Genomic DNA, 21526 nt, shown 5'->3' with positions numbered 1-21526 from the left:
TTCCGGAGTAGTGCGCTACTCCACGAAAAAGCGCTTCGACGCCTCGTCAGGGGTAGCAAGCACTATATAAATGCAATTACAATACAATACTCCTGCACCTCCCTTGTCCTCTGTCAGTTCTCTGGTGCGTCTTTCTCCTTACATAACCAGTCCCCCCCCCCCCCCCCCCCCCCCCCCCCATCTCTACCTCTTTCCTCCGCTCTGTCCAAAACTGCAGCGATCATTCTGCACTCAACAGCACCCCCTTCCCCGCTCGTACTTCCTCCCTTATCAATCCCGTGATGCAGTGTCCTTCCGTGTCCTCCTCTTAGCTGTCCTGGCTGCACGTGTCTGCCTGTTCGAGTACAAAGAAGAGCTTTCTTTTCTATGCAAATGCCCAAACTGCTGGTTTTATCAAGGTCACGTCAGTGTTAAGGCCATCCTACCCATTTCCGGCGTGTTTTCTATTTTAGTCCGTGGCCTTGAAGAGAGATAAAATACATCACATTGTATGACAACTTGAACTTCAGTAAAAATAATGCATAACTCGAAATTAATGTTCTACGTGTTGTTGTTAGTTGTCTATGGGGCAGTGCATCAAAAGGTGAAGTTAATATCGACATGAGGCATTTTTGCGCAAATTCTGGCACATTTTTAATTACGTTTTGATGGAATGGCAAGAATATTTAAGTCCTCGTTCTCTTTAATTGCCCAGATTTCTCATTTAGAAAAAGGTCATTTAACTGGTAGAAGAGTAATTTTCGTATGAGTTCAGTATGATTAAAAAGATAATTTTTGCAAATGAGCAATGGGAAATGCCCGTCAAATCAGACATCACTTGACAGTTCAGTCCAAGGTCTTGGGCGTATTTGCTTCTGTCTGTTTTTGCAGAACGAATTGTATAAGTTTGAACATGAAATGTGACTTGTACTTGAGAGATTTTGCATCAATTTAAGAACCGTTTTTTTTTGTTCTAGCACAGTGGTTCCCAAGCTTTTGACTCCTGCGGACCCCCTTTGAGTCACCCCTGGAAGCCTGGGACCCCCAAGCAATTTGTAGGATTTAAAATTCAAACATTAAAACAGTAATTCAAAAAAAATAAACACACGAGTGCACACAAAACAAATACTCAAATTAATAAGTATTTTTGGGGGCATACTTACAAGCTCCTATCACCATGAGAACGTCGCATTTTGCGACCTTCCCGTGGCGATAGGGGCTTTGCTTTATTTACAAGGCAGAGCTAAGCCACTTAACATGACTTAACGCTGGCTTGTAAATAACACCCCCTTTCACCCAATGCTTAGAGTGAAAGGGGTGGGCAGTGGGTGTTGCGGTGGGTGTTCCACCGCAATACCCATTGATTTTGACATTGCCCCTTATTAACAAGGGCAGCGTAAATGGGAGGCAACGCCAAAAGTAAGACCAGGGAAAACCTGGTCTTAACTTGGTGAAACAAGAGAAATGCTATAATTCTCCTCGTTTTTGCGAAACCCCTTCGATTGTTTATGTTCAGAAAGGTGACCCTTCCTGCACATAAACAATCTTTTAAAAAAATGACATTTTGTAACTTAAGTATGTGCTGCATTAAGCAGCACATATAGAAGTGACAAAACGGCATTTCAAAATTGGTTATGTGCAGGAAGGGGGACCTTACTGTACATAAACAATCTTCCCCTGCAACGCAGGTGCATGCGTTGGTGTCACAAAGTTAAGTTTAGCGCGAGCATAGGGGAAACACAGGGCTGCATCATATTCTTGTAAATATAGGTGCAGCCCTGCGTTTCTGAAGTGGCGAAGCGAGTCGTTAAGCCAAGAAGGCTAGCGACTCTCTGCCACTTCTGTTGTATTTTATATTGAAAGAATTTGGAAAAAATGAAGAAAATTAATGGGAAGGTTGATGCTGCATCTCTGTGACTAACTTTTAAATAGTTGCTTTTATTTCACAGTACGAGGCTCCTGGTCCTGCCAGGGCCAGACTGGAAACCCAAAGCAGCCCTGGCAAATGTTTTCAGACCAGTGCCCATACGGTGCACGCCAAGTGCAGTAAGTGAGCCTGACCACTGCAAAGGGGGCTTTGGGATGCTCCCCCCTAAAAACATGTAGGAAACAATGGTGCAGTCCAGAACAGAGTTATCATTACATATTCAATTGTATTAGCTTTTAAAGAATAGTAAATTAAGTCCTTACTATGCACCAGAATACGACAATCTTTTTTGGTGTTCTTCAATGATTCCCCCACTATCACCCTCCAACAGTACCTCTCCACAGCCCCTCTGTCACATGTATTACATTTTTTATAGCATCTCTCATACCATTGTATGAGAGAGAGCACTTTACATCACACACATATAGAGACAGTGAGTCATACATGTCAGTCAGTGTATAGAAAATGTCATATAAGGCAAAGGGGACTACAAGGTGTAGAATTCACGTCATTCATACTGGTAGGCATTTTTAAATAGTGCTTGGTCTGGAAAAGCACAAACTCAGAATTCAGAACATAACACAGTGGTTAGCATTGACTAACAATAAAAATGTGTTTCCATCCAAATAAACATTTTTAGCAGTATCAGGATAATAAAAAACTGGAAAAAACATGTCACTAACTTATACCTTGCAGTTTGCAAGCAGCTCTTTGATGACAGTTTATAGGTCACTGTGCTAGATTAAGATTGTCACTTATGAACTGCACAGAACCAAAATCATCTGTTTTTTAAAATGCATTATACATGTTCTTTGCAGTAGGCATATTAACCCTCTGTGCTACATTAGATAATTCGAAAGCTGCCACTGGACAAAACTCTCATCTCTCTCCAGAAGGTACATTAATCACTGGTGTTATCTTGACACTTTTATTGTTGTTTGAAAACTGCTAATTATACAAGATACTTTCAAGTGCTTTTAAAACTGCTGCCTGTGGATCCCCTGGGAATGGACCCCTGGGGGTCCGTGGACCACAGTTTGGGAAACACTGTTCTAGCAGATAAGTTACCCCAAATTTTCATCCATCCGCCCCGCTAAAGGATTTTGGCCTTTAAATCTTAAAATGCGTTTAGTCACCTCCATTGCTAATGATAGGTGCCCCACTGGGAGAGTAGAACTGAAAGGAAAAAAACATTCGTCGTTTTAATTACAGGGACTTTCCGAGCCTGTTCAGGCCCCCTTCCTACATGCCTAAGCGTGACCGCAGTGTGTGCAGTGCAGTCAGTCAGTCTTCGCTCGTGGACATTTTAAAAGCGGGCAGTTTGTCTTCTTTCTCTGGCAACAGAAGCTGATTAGACAGCTCTGGACTTCGTACCGATTTTTTTTAAACAAACCTCCTTAATTCAAAGCTGATACTTCACAAAATGGCGCGTGACTCAAACCTCTCTTGCCTAACAAACAGGGAGCATATTTTGTGGGTGGGTGGCGGGTGCTGGAAGGTCACTGAAACGTTTCTTGGACTGGATAACCTATATCAAGTGGCTGCAGGAAACCTATGAGAAAAGTGGTACAGAATATTGTGCTTTGGGTGGCCTCCAAGTTCAAAATTAAACAAGCAATATATAATGCAAAAGATGCCCAAGCACCCTTGTTTTTTGTAGTTTGCCCTGTAGTCCCTTCTCATTTTCCTCTACAGTGCGGTACCACTGTTTAAAGAGACTCGCAATGGAGCAGTGTTATCCTCCCATACAATTTGTTGTATATTTATCTTTCCTCTATTTCCATGCTCTACCATGGTTCTTACCTGTGTCACTCATTCCAGAATGTAGATGGCTCTGCCTCCTCCTAGTGTTCTAGGTGGTGACAGTTTGTGCCTGGCCAGCTTGTGTTGAGGTTGCTCTACGCTTTTCTCCTGCAATAAACCTCCTGTGGTACACCTGTGGTCTCCAGCTATTTACTACACAATTATTTTTACAGCATGTTGTCCCAAATTGCTAACAATTGCTGTCTCTATTTTATCATAAAAACAACAATTGATGGACAGAATGCAGAACAATGTCATACATTCACCCCAGTACAGAGATCTGGGCCTAAATCCATCACGTGGGTCCCTTGCTCACTGTGCCTCTGGATTCAAGGTAGCCTGGCTGAAGAAGGGTGACATACCCTGAAACCGGTCCCAGGTTTCTTGTTTCCGGTCCGGTCCTGGCCGTTTGGTCTGAACTGTTCCCATGAGGCACAGGGTCAAAACTGATTTGCATATGGCTGGGGTGGCGTGGTAGGCAAAAAAGAACCATGGATTTAACTCTGATCTTTTGACTGGGGGAGAATGTTTCATTGTCAGCATTCAGTCCATCATTTGTTTGTTGTAACGCTATTTTATCACAGACATTTCTTTTCTATATTTTCTTTATCGGGTGGTAAGCAATAACTCTTCCTTCTCTCACGTAGATGCGCTGGATGTAGCCCGTTGACTGTCTCGGACTGCATCCGCACCCATGACTAATGGGGCGATCACAAAAAAAAGGCGCTATGACATGGCTGCTATTTGCGGCCACAGCATCTCATTGGCACGTGCATCCGTGATCTATGTACACTCAGGTGTCATCGCACAGGTGCTCACCTACGAAATGACGCAAGCACCTTTAAAAAAAACAATTATAATAATCTACCTATCCAAGATGGATCAATAAATGTAAACACAATTTACATTTGAGCTGTGTGGAACCATTATTTGTTTTCTTTTAGGTGAAGGGGCTGGCAGAAATTTCCTGCTTGCCTAAAAAAAAAAAACCTAACACATTTCTCATCAACCCCCTGTCTCTATACCCCCCCCCCCCCCGCCCCAAACAACGATTTGTCAACGGAGAAGCAGGTCGCAGGATCAATAAAGTAAAAAAAGGAAGCTGGTTAGGAGTGGTAGGGCAAGTAGTACATGAGGGAGAAAGCTGCACCCGAGAGGTGTGGGGGAGAAGTGTGCGATGGAGAGAGCAACCTGTAGGAGCCCGGGCAGAAGTACATGAAAGATGGAGCACAGGGCAGGAAGTTTGGAAAGGGGACAGCATCCTGGAGGGAGAGAGAGGGTACATGAGGGAGAGAGAAAGAGAATGAGGGCAACACAGGAGGGAGAGAGACTGAAAACATGCACTCCTGTAAAGTTCCTAATCTAAATAGAAACCTGTCATCCAACCAAAGGATTGTTTAGATGCTGGGTTCCAGCAAAGGGAAAACACTAGAAGTGGAAGAAGGCAAGCCAACAAATAGGAAGCAAACAAATGAGTGACAGTAAAGCCAACCAATGTTAAGCAATGGGCAGGCTGTAAGCTCACTGTAAGATATTGGTAAGGCCACAATAGGTCTTTCGCAACCAGTCAGCTTCCGCTGTCTGGGAGGAGATACCTGAAAAACGTCCAGAATCTGCAGAGAGCCACAATGCCACGCTGTGAAATAAACAGTCGACTCAATATCACCTGAAGGAATCAGTTACTGGTGCTTTGTAACATTGCTTTTTGCCACTATGTTATAATTGGTATTTACTTAAAGCATTCAAATTGATTGACATATCCAGAGCTTTAAATGGGCCAGTACTCACAGGTACTGAGTACCAGCACTTCTGATTTTTTTCCCTTGTGAGTGCCGAAGCTTCTCTAGGACTGAGGAGAGTACCGTTACTCACTAAGGCTTGTTGGGTTTTGGGTAAAATGGTCTTGTCAGTATGCACAGCATTTCTACTAGAGCACACACTTTCATCACCATTTTCCAGTGAGGAGCCACTGCATTAAACATGGCTCATGACGTCATTGTAGATGTTGCAGTGTGGCAGGAAGGAAGGGATCCCTTAAAGGGAGTGGTTTTCAATGGCGTTCCATTCCGTCACCAAACGGAGAGGACCATACATATCCAGCGAAGCCCCACAAGGACATAGAAGAGGACCGTCTTTGTCCCTTGCAGTCCCGCAGCAGCCAGGTCGAGGACCCAGCTAGGAGGGCTGTTTTTAAGATTCTGCAAAGGCCTGCACATACTGCTTAAAAATAGGCATCTAGATAAACTTGCCGGTATTCATTTTTAAAATGACTTTTTTGTCATTTTCAACTTATTTTTCAGTAAGGGATAGTTAATACAGTTCGAGCACAGATTTTAAAGTGCTTTCTTTATTTGCAGTTTTTATTAGGGAAGAGAACAAAAAGACTTATAGAAAAGTCAGAAGATAATGGGCAGAGTAGTGAGATGAAAGAATGGCATCACTCTTCCTCGTGTCATGCAGAGGGTGTTTAAGCACGTGGAGGATACGGGATCGATCTACCGGTTAATGGGGAGGGAGGAGTCTAGTATGATGCAAAGGTTTTGGGCGTGGTCCGTGAGTGTGGGAGGGTTGCAAAGGACGAGAGGTCACCAGGTGTTGTCACACCCAGAGGGGGTGGATCCGAGGATGAGGACTTCCGTTTTTGCTGAGTTGAGCTAGCTTCAGGCAGCTGCTGCTCATCCAGGAGGCGACGGCCTTCATTCCTTCCTGGAAACTGTGTCTGGTGATTTCGGGTTCCTTGGTGAGGGAGAGAATGAGCTGGGTGTCATCGGCCTAGTATACTATGATGGGTCCGCACTTTTCTGAATATGGTTGTGAGTGGAGCTATGTAGATGTTGAAGAGCGAGGGGCAGAGGGAGGATCCTCAGGGTACTCCACATCTGATCTCTGTGGGTTTAGAGAGGAAGGGCGGGAGTCTGATTCTTTGAGTTTGGCCAGCGAGGAAGAGCATGTTCATGTTTGTGCGTTAGAGGGCAAGGTGAAGAGAAGGTGAACCAAGGCTGCCATGAAGCAGGAAATTATGAGAGAGTAAAGTCTGTCACTACAATGGAGATAATATGAGCGATATCAGAAAGGAGAAACATTATCCAATTGTTTCAACCGTAAAATGATGTATAGTGGAAAATGGGATTAAACGTCCAAAAACCAGTACCCCTGCCAAATCTTAATAATGTCTAATTCACAAACTCATATTTTCAGAATTGAAACCTTTTCAATTCAGCTGGATCTCATTAAATGTTCGCCCCTTGCTCCACCTCCAAGCCATGCCCCCTTGCGTCGCCCCCCCATCACAAACCCAGGAACCTAATTGGGTGAGTACCTGCACTTTTCCCACCCATTTAAAGCACTGCTTATATCTGTTCATTTCCACACTGGTTCCTTGATATGATGCCTTCTAGGCAATGTGTTTCCTTAGATAAGTCTTTTTGATCTTAATATGCGCTCCTTTATCCACAATGGACTTTTACTTGCTCCATTATCTCTAAAGCGTTATGTCATATTGCGTTCCAGACCTCACTCTTGTGCAAAGCCGCCATCCACGCAGGGGTCATTGCAGACGAGCAGGGTGGACGGATCAACGTGACGCAGCACAAGGGGATTGGCCGATACGAGGGAGTCCTGGCCAACGGAATTGCATCTGTGGAGTAAGTAGCCAATTCCTCACTGCAAGTATTGAGCCGCTGGCGCAGAATCAACGGCGTTGGAACAGGTCTATTAACAGTGTAATTTGCAGCTTCTAATTAAAACATGTAGCCTTGCTTCAACCCAAGCTCAGCTGTGAACACCGAATAGTGATTTTGTAATATACACCGCGGTTCTGTAAATTAAAAATTGCCCTGGGGTAGTCTCGTATAGCAACAGTTGTGTTGGCAGATGTCGGACATTTACCACTTTTATTTGCCTTCACTTGGGCGAAAGGCAAATTAGGAGTTAATAAAACGCAAATTTGCATGCGAAGGAGAGGGAATGCGCTGCCGCAGAAGCGAACTGTCATCAGTGCTACCCCGAAACAGAGGCCGGGCTGTGAAAGGTGTTTGGTAAACTGTGTGTGGTATGTCTGTGAGTGTCCTCTGGCACGACCTCCATTTATCTTTTCTTGCGGCATTAGAAAGCACCATAAAAAATTCATACCAATACTCTATTGCATAACTGGAATTGTTAACTGTGTCTTTAATATGCGACAAGAAATATTCTGGTACAAAATAAGGCTTATAGTAAAGTAGCTTTTGGCACTGTTCATCGCCAATTCCCCTTTTCAAATATGTTAGCGTTTTTGTCCTCAAACAGTAGGTCTCACATATTTACACACAGGTGGTGAGAAAACCTGTGTTGTAGGTAGCGCTGAAAAAACCCTCCCAAGCATGCAACCAGTTGAAATTGAAATGGATAATCCCATTAGCATTGCGAACACCATAGAAAACACGCACTGGCGTTGCCAATAGGTCTCGCAGTAGGAAAGTTGGAGCTATTGGTTTTGTAAATGACAAAGCCCTTTATGTTTTTAAAATGTAAAAAAAATAAAAGGCATTGCTATTTGCAATGGTAATGGCTCCAACTTTCCTACTGCGAGACCTATTGGCAACGTGAGTGGTGTAGCGTGTGTGAGTGGTGTAGCGTGTGTGAGTGGTGTAGCGTGTGTGAGTGGCGTTGCGTGTGTGATTGGCGTTGCGTGTGTGAGTGGCGTTGCCTGTGTGATTGGCGTTGCGTGTGTGAGTGGCGTTGCCTGTGTGAGTGTTGTTCCATGTGTGATTTGTGTTGCGTGTGTGAGTGGCGTTGCATGTGTGAGTGGCGTTGCATGTGTGAGTGGCGTTGCATGTGTGAGTGGCGTTGCATGTGTGAGTTGTGTTGCGTGTGTGAGTGGCGTTGCATGTGTCAGTGGCGTTGCATGTGTCAGTGGTGTTGCGTGGGTGAGTGGCGTTGCGTGGGTGAGTGGCGTTGCGTGGGTGAGTGGCGTTGCGTGTGTGAGTGGCGTTGCGTGGGTGAGTGGCAAGTTGGAAGTTCGGTGGTATTATATTTACATAAGGCAGAGTGAAGTTCCCTCCTAATTCTGGCATATAAACATATATTCCCAGCATAGGTTTTATTTCAAATGCAGTGCTACGATGAATGAGCGCCAGGTCTGCTGGTGTTTCGAAAACACTGGCTGATTGAGTCTTGGTGTCAAAAACAACTGTGTAAGATGCTAATAATTTAATTCACTTGTGGTGGGTGCTGCACAGATGATGAGACAACAACAAATACACGTCTGCGAAGAATAAAGCTCTAGAAAGACCCTGAAAAGAGAGGGGGCCCAGAGTCAGCTTCTTCAGCACAGCAAAGGACAGTTGACTTCCCCACACTGGCAGATCTTCAGGCACCGCCGACTAAGGGGTCATTCAGCTGCTGCTGCAGGATTATACGAAAGACATCACTGCCTGCTTCAGAATACTACCAGGGAGCCCTTGGACTCGGATCTCTCTTTGGAGAAATCAAAGGCACAAACTGATCACGGTGAAACATCCTTGGCGAGCACGAGAACAAGCTGAAATGGAGTCAGAGACCTTGGGGAAAACAAGCTCTTGGCATTGCTAAGATTAGGGGGGGGGGGGGAGAAATGCGGCTCGGGAGCAAATGGTAACGAGCGCGTGAATGGGAAGAGCCGTGGGAGGTGGGAGGGGAAGTCGGAAAGTGCGAAGTGCAGACGGGGGGCGGGGTGTGGAGCCTTTGAAGTGTGTGTGGCTTTCATGTGGAGTTCTGGGTGGGGGTGCAGCCTGCGTGAGGAGGTGGTTGGTGTGGTTGATGCATAGATACCGGCCTCTATCTGGTTGGTAGGTGTGCGGGCAGGTGCAGGTGTCCTGAAATCGTATGTGGCCGTGTCCCTGCCTACCTACTCTGGAAATCGGAATGGCCCGAGGGTGGGGGAGTGTGGGCCTGGAGGGGTTTGCCGGTGATGGGCAGATGAGTCACTGCTGTGGATGAGCTGTGCCAGCGTCCCGGAGATAAGCATTAACCCTTCACTGCCCAGGGCTGCACGAGGAGGATACTGCCAGTGGCGGGAGGCTTGCTTTGGGGCTGGAAGTTTGTCAGTTCATGGAAGCCAGGAAGGCCTGTATGCTGTTAGATTTGCGGTTCACGAATCTCTGAATATTTTGTCCGCCACGCTGTAAAATACCGATATGGCTCTTACAGACAGGAAATGGTTCGGTTACTCTAGCCCACTTTTTCTTTCAAACGCACTGCTGTTTTGTTTTGACCATTATACTTATCTGCGTCACGGGTCAATGCAAGTGTCTCACTTCCCGGAGATGATCTTATTCTGTGAGATAAAAAGTACAAGTCGCCTCTCGGGCACACCCTCTGTGTGTATATGTTAGAGCTCCTACTTGTAGGAGGAGTTAATTGTCAAATCAAACTGCACTAGCACCGATGTTCTGCGCACGTACTTACAAGAAAACACAATAGAATAATATATTGGGTGTGGGGAAAAAAGCGAAGAGTAAAACTTTATTTTTTTAGAAACAAATAGAAATTCGGTGACGGTCCTTTCAGCATCAGCTGCTGCCTGTGCCTGTGGACCTTGAAATGAATGGCGGCGTTGTCGATCATTTGTTAGACATGTAAGTTACTACCCTGTTTACAGCGAGAGTCGATAGGGGCTTTGTGAGTTCTTACTTTTCACTTAATCGATATTTTTGTATACATCCTCGCCTTCCCTTTTCTGGTTATACGATGTTCACGGAATACCGTTTCTGACCGAATCAATTGTGATGCATTTGACAAAACACTCAACAGCCGCTTCTAAAGCGGCAGTGGCGATGTTTTTTTAAAAAGTTTTGTGTACATAGTTTGGAGGAATAGGAATAGGCACTGCTGACGAAACCATGTTCATGTGGAAGCCACAAATGGGGTTAGTGGAAGGTGGTAGAAAGGTGCGGAGTCACGAAGGGTAGAGGGAGCCATGAGAATTATTCAGTACTGGCCCAAACATTTATTTACAATTGCAACTCATGAATAACAATTCTCTTTTGCAGTTTACATGTATATGTAACAATGGGTACATACCTCACTCACCTACGTGTAACTAGTGGCCTACAGCTAAAATATGGCTCGCTGTAACAAAAGCATTAATAACCAGCTACCTTACATAAAATAGAAAACTGTGACCCATATACAACAGATACATCTACCTCCAACCATTTACCGATGCAACCCTATGACCGAAGATGACGCGGCAAGATGCGAAAGTCCAGAGCCTGGTGGGGGGGGGGGGGGGGGGGGGGGGGGGGGGGGGGGGAATGCAAGCAAGGGGAGGAGAAGTGTGGCAGGCGGATTAGGGAGATGTCAGCTGGCCTCGCAGTGCTGCCAAATGGCCGGAGGGAAGCCGGATGGGGGCGGGAGAGCCTGGTGGGGGTGGGGGTGGGGCGGGACTAGCACCGATGTTCTGCGCACGTACTTACAAGAAAACACAATAGAATAATGTATCGGGTGTGGGGAAAAAAGCGAAGAGTAAAACTATAGTTTTTTAGAAACAAATAGAAATTCGGTGACGGTCCCTTCAGCATCAGCTGCTGCCTGTGCCTGTGGACCTTGAAATGAATGGCGGCGTTGTCGATCATTTGTTAGACATGTAAATTACTACCCTGTTTACAGCGAGAGTCGCATGTGGCTAGGCGGTGGAGTAGTGAAAATGAGTGGTAATCGGTGCCGTTCACCGAAGAAAAAAGTAAAGTTTACAGGTTTTATTTTCCATGGCGGGAGAGCCTGGGGCGGGAATGCGAGCGAGGGGAGGCAGGCAGATTACGAGGGAAGCCGGATGGGGGCGGGAGAGCCTGGTGGGGGGGCGTGAATGCGCGAGGGGAGGCAGGCGGATTGGGAGGGAAGCCTGATGGGGGCGGGAGAGCCTGGTGGGGGGGCGTGAATGCGAGAGAGGGGAGGTGCTGGTGTGGGAGGGGGGAGTTGCTGGTGTGGGAGGAGTGCTGCTAGGGGAGGAGAAGCCTGATGCCGGATGGGGGCGGGAGAGCCTGGGAATGCGAGAGGCTGGGCTTGCATGCGATGCGCGTGCATGTACACGGGAACTGCATGAAAACCGCGGGGCTGAAAGCCCTTTGGTTTCACGATGTTTTCGCCACTTGAATTCTCGCTCCGCTCGATGCGCTTGCGCACATCGATAGGTCGCGAGACCTAAATATTCATTTATATTTTGTGTAGAATTACATTATGCCACACATCTTGCGGGCACCTCAGAGCTCTTCGTTGTCGATCCAATACGTTGGAATTTGTGAGGCACAATTAGGATCGTACTGGGTTGTTGGGAAATTCGGTCCAGAATGTAGGTCACACGCCTCACATTTGTTTACTCTGTCTGCATTAGCCTCTGCTACCAAGACAACATCTCACTGTACGTCTCCTTCACTTACAGGAGTTCAGCTGGCTGTTAGCTTGACATATTCATGGACGTCAATTCACCGAAATGCAAGGGGTAGCAGAAGTGACATCACATGCCCTTTGACCTCCACTTTCACTCACATGCACACATATACACTCTCTTGCACATAAACTCTCACCTGCAAGCACGCACACAACATACATTTAAAGGCATTTTGTACTTACCTCAGCTGCCAAGGAAGGGCATATTCCAGCTTATTGTACTACATTTTTATGACACTATTAGTGAATAGTATATTTTATTTATTCACTATTAAATTTGTTAATAGGATTGTATTGTTAAGTGTGGAACATCAGGAAGAGATGGTTGCAACCGTGATGAACTTCAGTGTCGCTGCGGTTTTTTTGGAGTCTTCTGTGGTTAATGAATTGTATGTTGTTTGGCTGGGGTGTTCAGGTGTCTGTCTGCAGAATAGACAGTCTTAAGTAGTGCTAGGTAGTAAATTATTTTCTTCTTTTTGGATGGCTCTTTTTAGCCTTGTGTGTTCCATGGTAAAGATGGTTCCGATTTAGATGAGCACTGCTTTTTTGGTGAATACGTCCCTGTGCCTTGTTTCAGTGCTGTTTAGTGGGTTGCAGAGTGTTGAGGTTTTTTAGCTGGGCTGTAGTTGCTGTAGACTATCATTTTTGAGACACTCATTCAAGAAGAGTTTTACGTTGTGCACCTCTTGCATTTGTATGATTAGGTTGGCCCTGATGGATGGTGTTTAGCTGGCAGTGTGTTCTGTCTGGTCCAGTTGTGTTCTTGAGTGGAATTTTAGTGAAGGCATGACCTTAAGGGCTAGCTTGAGAATGCTGCCTATGTCGTGGGATGGTCCAGAGAGGTTAAATTGGTTTATTTTGGAGAGGAGATCAAAGAGCCCTTAATTCATTTTCAAGGGTTGAGTGTAAGGACCAATGTATCCCGCTAGATCCAGTTATTTTGTGGCCCCCAGTAGTCCTATGTAATCCACTTTTGGCTGTGTGTCAATGGCCCCTAATCTAAGGGATACCCAAACTGCAAATATGGTGCTCTCCATGTTCACCTTTGGTGACTCCTGGGACGGGTAAGCCTCTAAACTGTCTTCTCAACCGTATTATCTGAAATGGGTAACCGCTCCACCTCTTATATTGAGTTGTAGCTGGTGGAGGCATATTTATCTTTTTGGGTTGCAGTGACTGTCTATATAAATTACTTCTGGAGACATCTGGTCACAGGAACCTTTTTTGTACTTATTTCTATGGTGAGTGATAGATTGGGGGTGGAAGCGGCATACTGAAAAGATGAGGGCAGCCAATCCCATTCTTCTTTCCTAGGAGTGTGGAGTGGATGTTCCGCCAAAGCGACTGTGCTGGCATGTAGAGGAGCAGAACAAACTTGGCCGTGGACAGAAATGGAAGTGATCCAGCCTGAGTGGCAGGATTATTAAAAATGTACTATTTGTAACGGTGCGCTTCTCCACATCTGCCATCATAGCTCATTGAAAACTCTCACCTCATCCAGATCTTTGTGGACGCTGCCCTGGTGGCTCCTAAACATGGGGCTGACAATACCTGCTTCCTACAGTTTGGGGTTAAGTCTGTGGATCTGTCCTTGTGGTAATTTATTTTGCTTGCGGTGCAAGCCCCTGCCAGCCTCAAGCGTCCGTAGACACTGATACAAACTGCCTAGATGCCCTTTCTACTTAGGATCTGAAATGGGCTGCACAAGATTAACGCTACAAGCATAAGCGAGCGGAGTGTTGTTCCACTGGTGAGAACACTCCCTTTGTGCAACAGTCGCTTATTTCATCTTTATATAAGCCCTCCACCTTACCCATCGGTCTCCATCTGATATGACGTTGCGCTTAAGCCCATCACTAATCTTAGTGTCGACTGTCAGAATAGTATTGTCATTGAACCACATGTAGGGCCTCTAATGTTGCTTACTGTGCAGAGGTCCAGTATCTGGCTGAGTGCGCACTGCCCAAACTCTGAGCACGCCGAAGGGTGTGAATGACCCTTGAGTGCATTTGTTGCTCTTATGGACTCTCTGCACAAACCGAAAGAGCCCTCTTTTCTGGCAGTATATATCCATCCTTGTTTCTGAGTCAGTGTACATAGTACCTTTGGTTCATATGACGTCCTTCGTAGAAGGTACACTGAAACGCGAAGTTTAAACTGGAAGACCAAAGCAGGTTACTCTTTCGGAAACTTGCAGGCAACGAGGTGCATATTAGGGTCTTATTGAATGTGTCAGCTAACTGTCTCTGCTGCATTATTTGTCTGTTGTAATAGTACCTGGGATTGTAGTTAGTGACCACAAGCAGTTCCTTAAAAAGCCATAGGATTGTGGCAGGTTGACTTAGTATTCAGAATCGCTCCTACCGGATAACATTAGTTCATTGTTTCCTTTGAGAGGAGACGCGAAAATGGGGCAGATCGGACCCCCAGGGGCTGAGATATAGCCCCCGGAAGGTAGGCAAACTTTCTTAAGTTGAGAGTGCTGAGAGATAAAGGGCATGAATTTTGAGTGTCCAGAATTTAGATCCAAGCACATCGGACATACTATAGTATCTGTTATTATTCTTGTATAGGATCATTATTTTTGGTTTGGTTATTATTCCTGTACATGATTATTGAATTTTGCTCCCCTTAAGTCATTATGCTCCATGGTCTAGCACATTCTTTGTTCACCCAGGTGTATAAATGATCTGTTAGATGTTCAACATTTGATTCAATACCTTTTAGACTCCCCAATTGACTCGTTTCGATTATTGTTTTGGGAAGTGGTTATTATTCCTGTATAGGATTATGCCAGCCTTGGACAAAGATGCTTTATATAAGAGACTTTCATTTATTTGCACCAATGTTGTTGTTAGGCTAGTGTGCTCCCCTTAAGTCATTATGCTCCATCGTCTAGCACATTCTTCGTTCACCCAGGTGCATACATGATCTGTTAGATGTTCAACATTTGATTCAATGCCTTTTAGACTCCCCATTTGACTCTTGTTCCGATTATTGTTTTGGGTACTGGTTATTATTCCTGTATATGATTATGGTACTTACTCCCCTTATCTCTCTATGCTCCATCGCATAGCCCATTCCTACTCGTGCACTTAGGTTATATTGAGCTGTTATGTTCGTTCGAGTTCATTCAATGCCCATTAGATTCCCAATGTTAGACTAATGTTCTGATTTGTTACCTTTGTCTCAAATTGTAAAGCGCTCTGATATCCTTCGGGATCAAGTTCGCGCTATATTAAACTTTATAAATAAAAAAATAATAATATTGTGGTCTGTGATTTATGATCAGAGGTTATATTTTAAAGAGTATAGGGTGAATCATCATTTTTAGTCGAATACCCTGCTTTAGAATAGCATTATGCTTCGTTTCCAGGAAATTGGATTGCCATCCTTGTAGTTAGTAAACACTTTATTCTGAAAAGCAGTGTGAATTGGGATCATCGTATTGACAGCAAACACTGTATGTTGACTGCAACTTGCACACATAGAGTTGCTACTTTGTATTCATTGCTGATGCTTTCTGTTTGTGTTGTGTGATTTTCTACTGTTTGGTTTACTTTCTACTGTGAATGTATTTTAAGGTATTTAATAGTAAAGTCTTGTGCTTTTCCCCAGGTAGCAACTCTGACTGGACCTTCCATCTGTATTGGTATTTTAATACCTTCCGAGCGTCGAACGTTCAGCGCCCAGTGCTGAACGTTCGGATAACGAATGCTGGCCCGTCGGCCAACGGTCGTGCGCAGCACTGGAGAGGTAGTGCTCGTGACGACCGTTGGCCGACAGCAGCACTTAAAGGGTTAAAAGCCGCCTCCTTTGTTGTAGGCATTGACTGCTTGTTCAGGGTATATACTTTAAGGATTCAAGGAGGCTTTGGAGGTCAACTTTGTGCCTCAGAGCTGGTGTCCAGCATCCTCGGATCACATGCAGTCTCCCTTGTATACCTCTGGGGGGGGGGGTCCTACATACTGATGAATGGGGAAGCAAAGCCTTGAAATAGTAACGAGGATGGACGGCATTATAGAGAAAGATGTTTGGGCATGAAAGGTGATTGAAACTGATGATTTCCTTGATAAAGTATCGGCTCCAGCATGGGGTGGGATTGGGTTGAACGTGGTTGTCTTGTCTTGGAGAGGAGAAAGTGGCAGGTGATCTGTGAGGTTGTGCATCGATCTGAGTATCCAAGTGAATTTGTGTAAATACGACTTTTTATTACAGACTCGGCTCTGTTGTTTGAGTTTTGTGTTTTTATTGTAATAGAGATGCTTTCTTGTGAGTGTCTCTTTTGGCCTAGTAAGAATTGGAGCTTATTCAAAAGGACTAATTGGTATTAATGTGTTGGTACAAGTTCCCTTCTGTGATGGCCAGGTAAATTCTTTTTACCCGGGCCCCCTCCCTCCCAGAATAGTCTTCTCGTGAGTGTGCTGTCAGTAATTATCCCCACCTCATTATTTTAATTCTGTATAACTTCGGTTTATGAGTGTGCTTTAGGAAACCCTTGCTTGCAATGTGGACATCTTGAAGAATATCCTGTGTTCTGTCCTGTCCTTAAAACGGCTAGAAAAATATATTAATCAGTCCACAAATACATATTTTTCAATCAGTGTTTTCATCCATTTAGTAATTCTGAGCGAAAAATAGTTTTCCAGAGAAGCTTTCACGTGGTTCACGCAGGCCCAAATGTTTTAGGGAGCATGGCACTCAGTAATGACAACTTAAATGCGCTGTGGGGCGAATAGGACAGATCCCCCCTTCATGCGTGTTTATATGGTATGTAGGACAAAAGTGGCTATATGTAGCCACTTGTGCCCTATGCATTTCAAGGCCTTTCCGTTCTTCATTAGGGGCTGGCTATTTGGTTTCTAATCAACAACCGTACATTTCATCTGCGGCTTCCGATTGTGCCTTAGTTAGCCCTAGGAAGAAGATAGTCTTCCATTATTTAATGTCTTGAGCTGCATTGGGCATAAGGGAATATTTAGGATATTAACTTTTTGGTGACTGAATTTGGTCACAAAATGATGAAATAAAGGAACTGGACACTTCTAGTTACACAGAGTTGAAATTAATAGTGACTTGTCACTAACAAGAGGGTGCGACTTTGAGAGGGGACTAGATTTGCCACAGCATATACATATTGCATCCGTCAAGCAATTTCTGGAACGAGCAAAGGCCAGCACTAATAAGCTACTAACGTGTGCATACCATATACTAAGCAAGTTGGGCAGCCATACAGAATTTAATTTGAAGAATTGGAACAGGAAATTCCAGGGAGACGTAGATTTCATCATGTTTTAATGAATGCCCCAGCTTGCCCCCAGAGCGTCTGTAATTTTTCAAATGATAAAAAAAGTAATGATTTATTAATTAGTACCAATTGGAAACCTTTAGAATACCGATTAAAACATTCCTCTGTGATGTGCTTTGTGGGTGCAGTTCATAACTAATTTCAACCCTGACACAATTAAAGGTACTTTTACGTTTTGTTTTTTTACTAACTTCAATAGGGCCCTGTCACAAATTAGTGTTCGGTACAAGGTAAATTAAATGATCTTAAAAAAACATGCCCACTACTAGTCAGATTCTTCCTGTGTGGAACATAGTGATATGTATTGACTTGAGAAAGGTTCAATGAAATACAAGTGCAGCGCCACACTTGGTGCACATATTAGGGCGGTAATCCTAGTAAAGTCAGATCTCCGAAGGAAAATGTTGTCATGTAAATGAAGGATCTTTTACAATGAAATGAACCGACATCTTGCAAATTCCTGCTGAAGGGAATTCACTGTTCCCTGTGTGATTCGGAGACAGAACTCCACTTGAATTCCAGGAGGGCAGCAGTGGGTATTGTGAAACTAGTGTTCCTCCTACATTCGTGTTTATTTTTTCTCAGGCTTGCTTTAGGACCTTTGTTTTAAAGCAGATCCTTTTAGGAAAAGCCGAACCTCTTAAGCATATGTTGCAATATTTGAGAAGACCGTAGAGGAAAACTGAGATCCAAAAATATGCAAAATTTATTTTACGTCCCTTTACTTGCTTTGGAGTCAAGTTTTGAACCACAGAAGGCTTTAATATCTTAATTTTTTAGTGGAAAAAATTGAAGTCTCCTGCCTAATTTGGGAAAATTGTCGGGTATGCTTATGTTGTAGCCTCACCAACATTTCCTGACTTGTTTAAAATATAGGAGAAATAATCGCCCGCAGTGATTGAGTAAAACCTGTAATTTCCCGCATTTTACAGGAATACCTACACCATGTATTTTGGTTTCTACCGCAGGAAGGTGGAGTTAAGTTCGCCCTTAATTTAAATAGTGTGCTGTAGGGGACAAGGACAGTTGGAGTCCATGCATGGCTAATTCTTGCATGTATAAAAGCGCCCTTTTTAGCACAGTATATTGCGTTCCAGTAGCGCTGGTGTGGTAACCAGCCTCTTTGCTTTGTCTGCTGTGAGCATTTTACATTCCTCCATTTCCATTTGATTAAGTCCACAAACTGGAATTCTTTTGCAGACTAGGCCTTGAAGGTCACCTTCCCTTGCACGCTGCAGGTGGTTTCCATTAATTGATTAATGGTACTGTAACCTTTCCAAAAACGCAGCCTTAACCTCAGCACATTCCAATAAACAGCTGCCATTTTGGAGCTGCAAACATCCTTCTGTCTGGTTGGAGCAGTCTATTTCGCCACGGGGTCCCTCGTGCCCTAAGCTCATCAAACGCTCCGGCGGTGTATCGATCCCTTTAATGTCTACCCCAGAATGTGTTTGTTGTGATGTAAAGCGCTCCCCTCGATCTCCGCAGACGTGACCTTGCCCCGTCTAACTCACTTAAAGCTCATTTGTCGCGCTCCGTTATCTGTGATTTGCAGTTTTTGAGGTGAGTCTGTCGCCCGAGACTCATCTGCGCATTCATGGAGATATAATGGCCCCTGTCGAGATTTATGGGCGAAGGAGGGAAAGAGGGCGTTCCTTCTGTCTTGCAGACCAGAGCTGGAATTTGCACTTGCTTTTCTTTGTCAGAGATCAGACACTTTTTATTTGGAAGAATAGAAAAAAAATGAAAGGTAAATCAGAGGTTAGTGTTAAAGGGGCCATCCATATTTAGAAGGGGAAAAAACTGTTCTTTAACATGTCCTACTACATCTTTATCAATCCTCAACAATAAGCATTATAGTATGGCGCTTTATTTGATGATGTCATCTGCGTTTTGAGATGTATTGGGACATCGTTCAGTGGAGGGCCCTTTTAAGAAACCAGTTCAGTATTTCGAAATTCGTTTATAAAAAATAAAATATAAATTCACAACTCTAGGCTTACTCCTCCATTCGGAGTAAACGCATCATTCTGGTTTTTTTTTATCTTGAAAACATTCCTGGAGTATTTCTGGGAATCTGCCACTGTCACAGCTTCTGTACTCACGATAGGTGTGTAATGTAGTTGTGTCAAGGAAGTAGGTTTACAGTTATGCACGTGTAAATGCACTGGAGAATTTCTTAAACCTTCCTGGTGTTTTCCCACTAGAGAATATCCTACCCCTACACCAAAACGAATGTTATGGGTGGTCCCTAATCCCATTTTGCAGAGGGGCTTACTCCTGCCCTTGAGAGGATTAGTTCTCCAGTAGAATCCCGGGTGGGAAAAGTGCCTTGCAAATAGGGTGACCAGAATTTTACAGCAAAAAACCGGGGTATTGCACAAAAATAGAAATACGATAATTTTACGTCAAGCAGAGAATTACAAAACAGGCAGTAAGAACATACATAAAATGCTATTTTTAAGCCCAGTAGCTTACCTGTGAATTAAATTGCTTTCTTGGAACAACTGTTAACTATCCCCGCTTTGTAAAACATATTGAACACCTCCCCCATTTTAAGTTGACCCTCTCCAAATACCGGGATATGAGCTACATTTCTCTAAATATGCCCGGACAGCTGGTGAAAAACGGGGACCGTCCTGGCAAATCTGGGACGCCTGGTCACCCTACTTGCAAAGGGTCGTGAATACCCACAAAATCATAGCTATGCGAGTGTCCCTCGGCTCTTCAAGTCACCCCTGTCCAGTGACATCCACTCCCCGCCTCTTCCAGGAGATTCGCTCACATGTAAAATGGTGCTGTATGCTTGAGTTAATAAGCTTACAAGTGTAAAATGGCCTGTTTTTTTTGAGTAAACAAGCTTTTTTTTTTTAATTCCCAAAGTGTGACATTATGCGCATGAAAATGCTGTTTTTGGATCGGAGTTCAGCTTAGGTGCGCAGGTGGATTAGCGAAACAGGCCCTGAATGTTTAGCCACATTCTGTTTTCACTTTTCGCAAGAGTTCTTCATTTAGGAAATGTTTGTGGGCTTAGACTGAAATTAGGCTAATAATTAAGAAGGCTTAAGTATTTAATTTTGACGAATGTGGATGTGTGCACTGTGTGGGCGGGTAGGATGACTACAACTGGTGTTTTTTGTTTATGCAAGCTTGTCCCGCTCAAGGGTTCCTTCTTAAAATGTGCACCCCCGCTTTTGACATCAAAATAAAATGTTTCTTGTCCTTTTCTACGCTGTTCCTCTTAAATCTCCCTTACGTGGTTTGTGTTTTTGGGCCAAGTATCACTCCCATATCACTCCTATCATTTTCTGTTACATTTTGGCGTGCTCAGATCAGTTTCCCTCCTGAGCCACCAGTCAAGTGCCCTTTGGCACCAGGTCTCTCATTCTTGCCAGAGTTCCACCCTTGTTCATGTCACCCTCCATTACAGGTCCAGTGACACAGAAGCAGCTGAATGGCCCCATGTCATATGTGACACTTTCAGTCAGTTATGTTTTTTTCGCCTACAAACGTTGCTTTCTGGGACATATAATTTCACTTTTAACATTCGGAGAGTGGGCTCAAAAATCGCATCATGCAAAACGATGTTGTCTCTGATGCTAGGACTGATTTACGGTGTCGCATATAAGGCCATTTGGCATATAAGTCACCCATGCACGGTGAGAGAAAATTTGTGGGTGGGCATATAAGTAGATATATTTAGGACTATTAAAAGATAAAAATGGCAGACCCGTACAACATGTATCGTTCATCTGGAGTGAAATAATTTAATATCTCCCCTATACATTGAATATCTCCCCTAAATATCCCCCTTAAACCTGAGTTAAATCCCCTTTCAAAATGTTTTTTCAAATGTTTTGTGTCACAGTACGCGGGGCAAGGAAAACAAGTGCTGCTGAGGCAACTGTTGCCAAGTGAAAATTGAATTGTTACTATGGATGAAGTATCTCTCTACCAGTATTGCGGCACACTGGTTTGCTTCTTCTACCTGCTACTTTTTACCTCCTTAGTGGCAACCACCCTTGCTGCCTTCCTTGGGGCAGGCTCATGATCCGATGGTATCCCTCCTTCGGTGATTGGTCCTTGTGTTCACCCATTCCTGC

The 21526-nt window shown here is 44.3% G+C and overlaps 1 protein-coding gene across 1 annotated transcript in view; it reads left to right on the top strand.

Annotated features, from left to right (window-relative positions):
* Positions 1-21526, top strand: part of DCBLD1 (discoidin, CUB and LCCL domain containing 1) — a 258277-nt gene that overhangs the window by 183017 nt on the left and 53734 nt on the right. Inside the window, exon 6 of the mRNA XM_086926742.1 lies at positions 7220-7353. Coding sequence (XP_086782868.1) covers positions 7220-7353 — 134 coding nt within the window. The remainder of the gene's footprint in view (positions 1-7219; positions 7354-21526) is intronic.

This window comes from Lissotriton vulgaris, chromosome 6 (assembly GCF_964263255.1).
Source record: "Lissotriton vulgaris chromosome 6, aLisVul1.2, whole genome shotgun sequence".
NCBI classification, from domain to species: domain Eukaryota; kingdom Metazoa; phylum Chordata; class Amphibia; order Caudata; family Salamandridae; genus Lissotriton; species Lissotriton vulgaris.
Note: the sequence above shows the minus strand (reverse complement) of the source record. Positions and strands in the feature narration are given on the sequence as shown.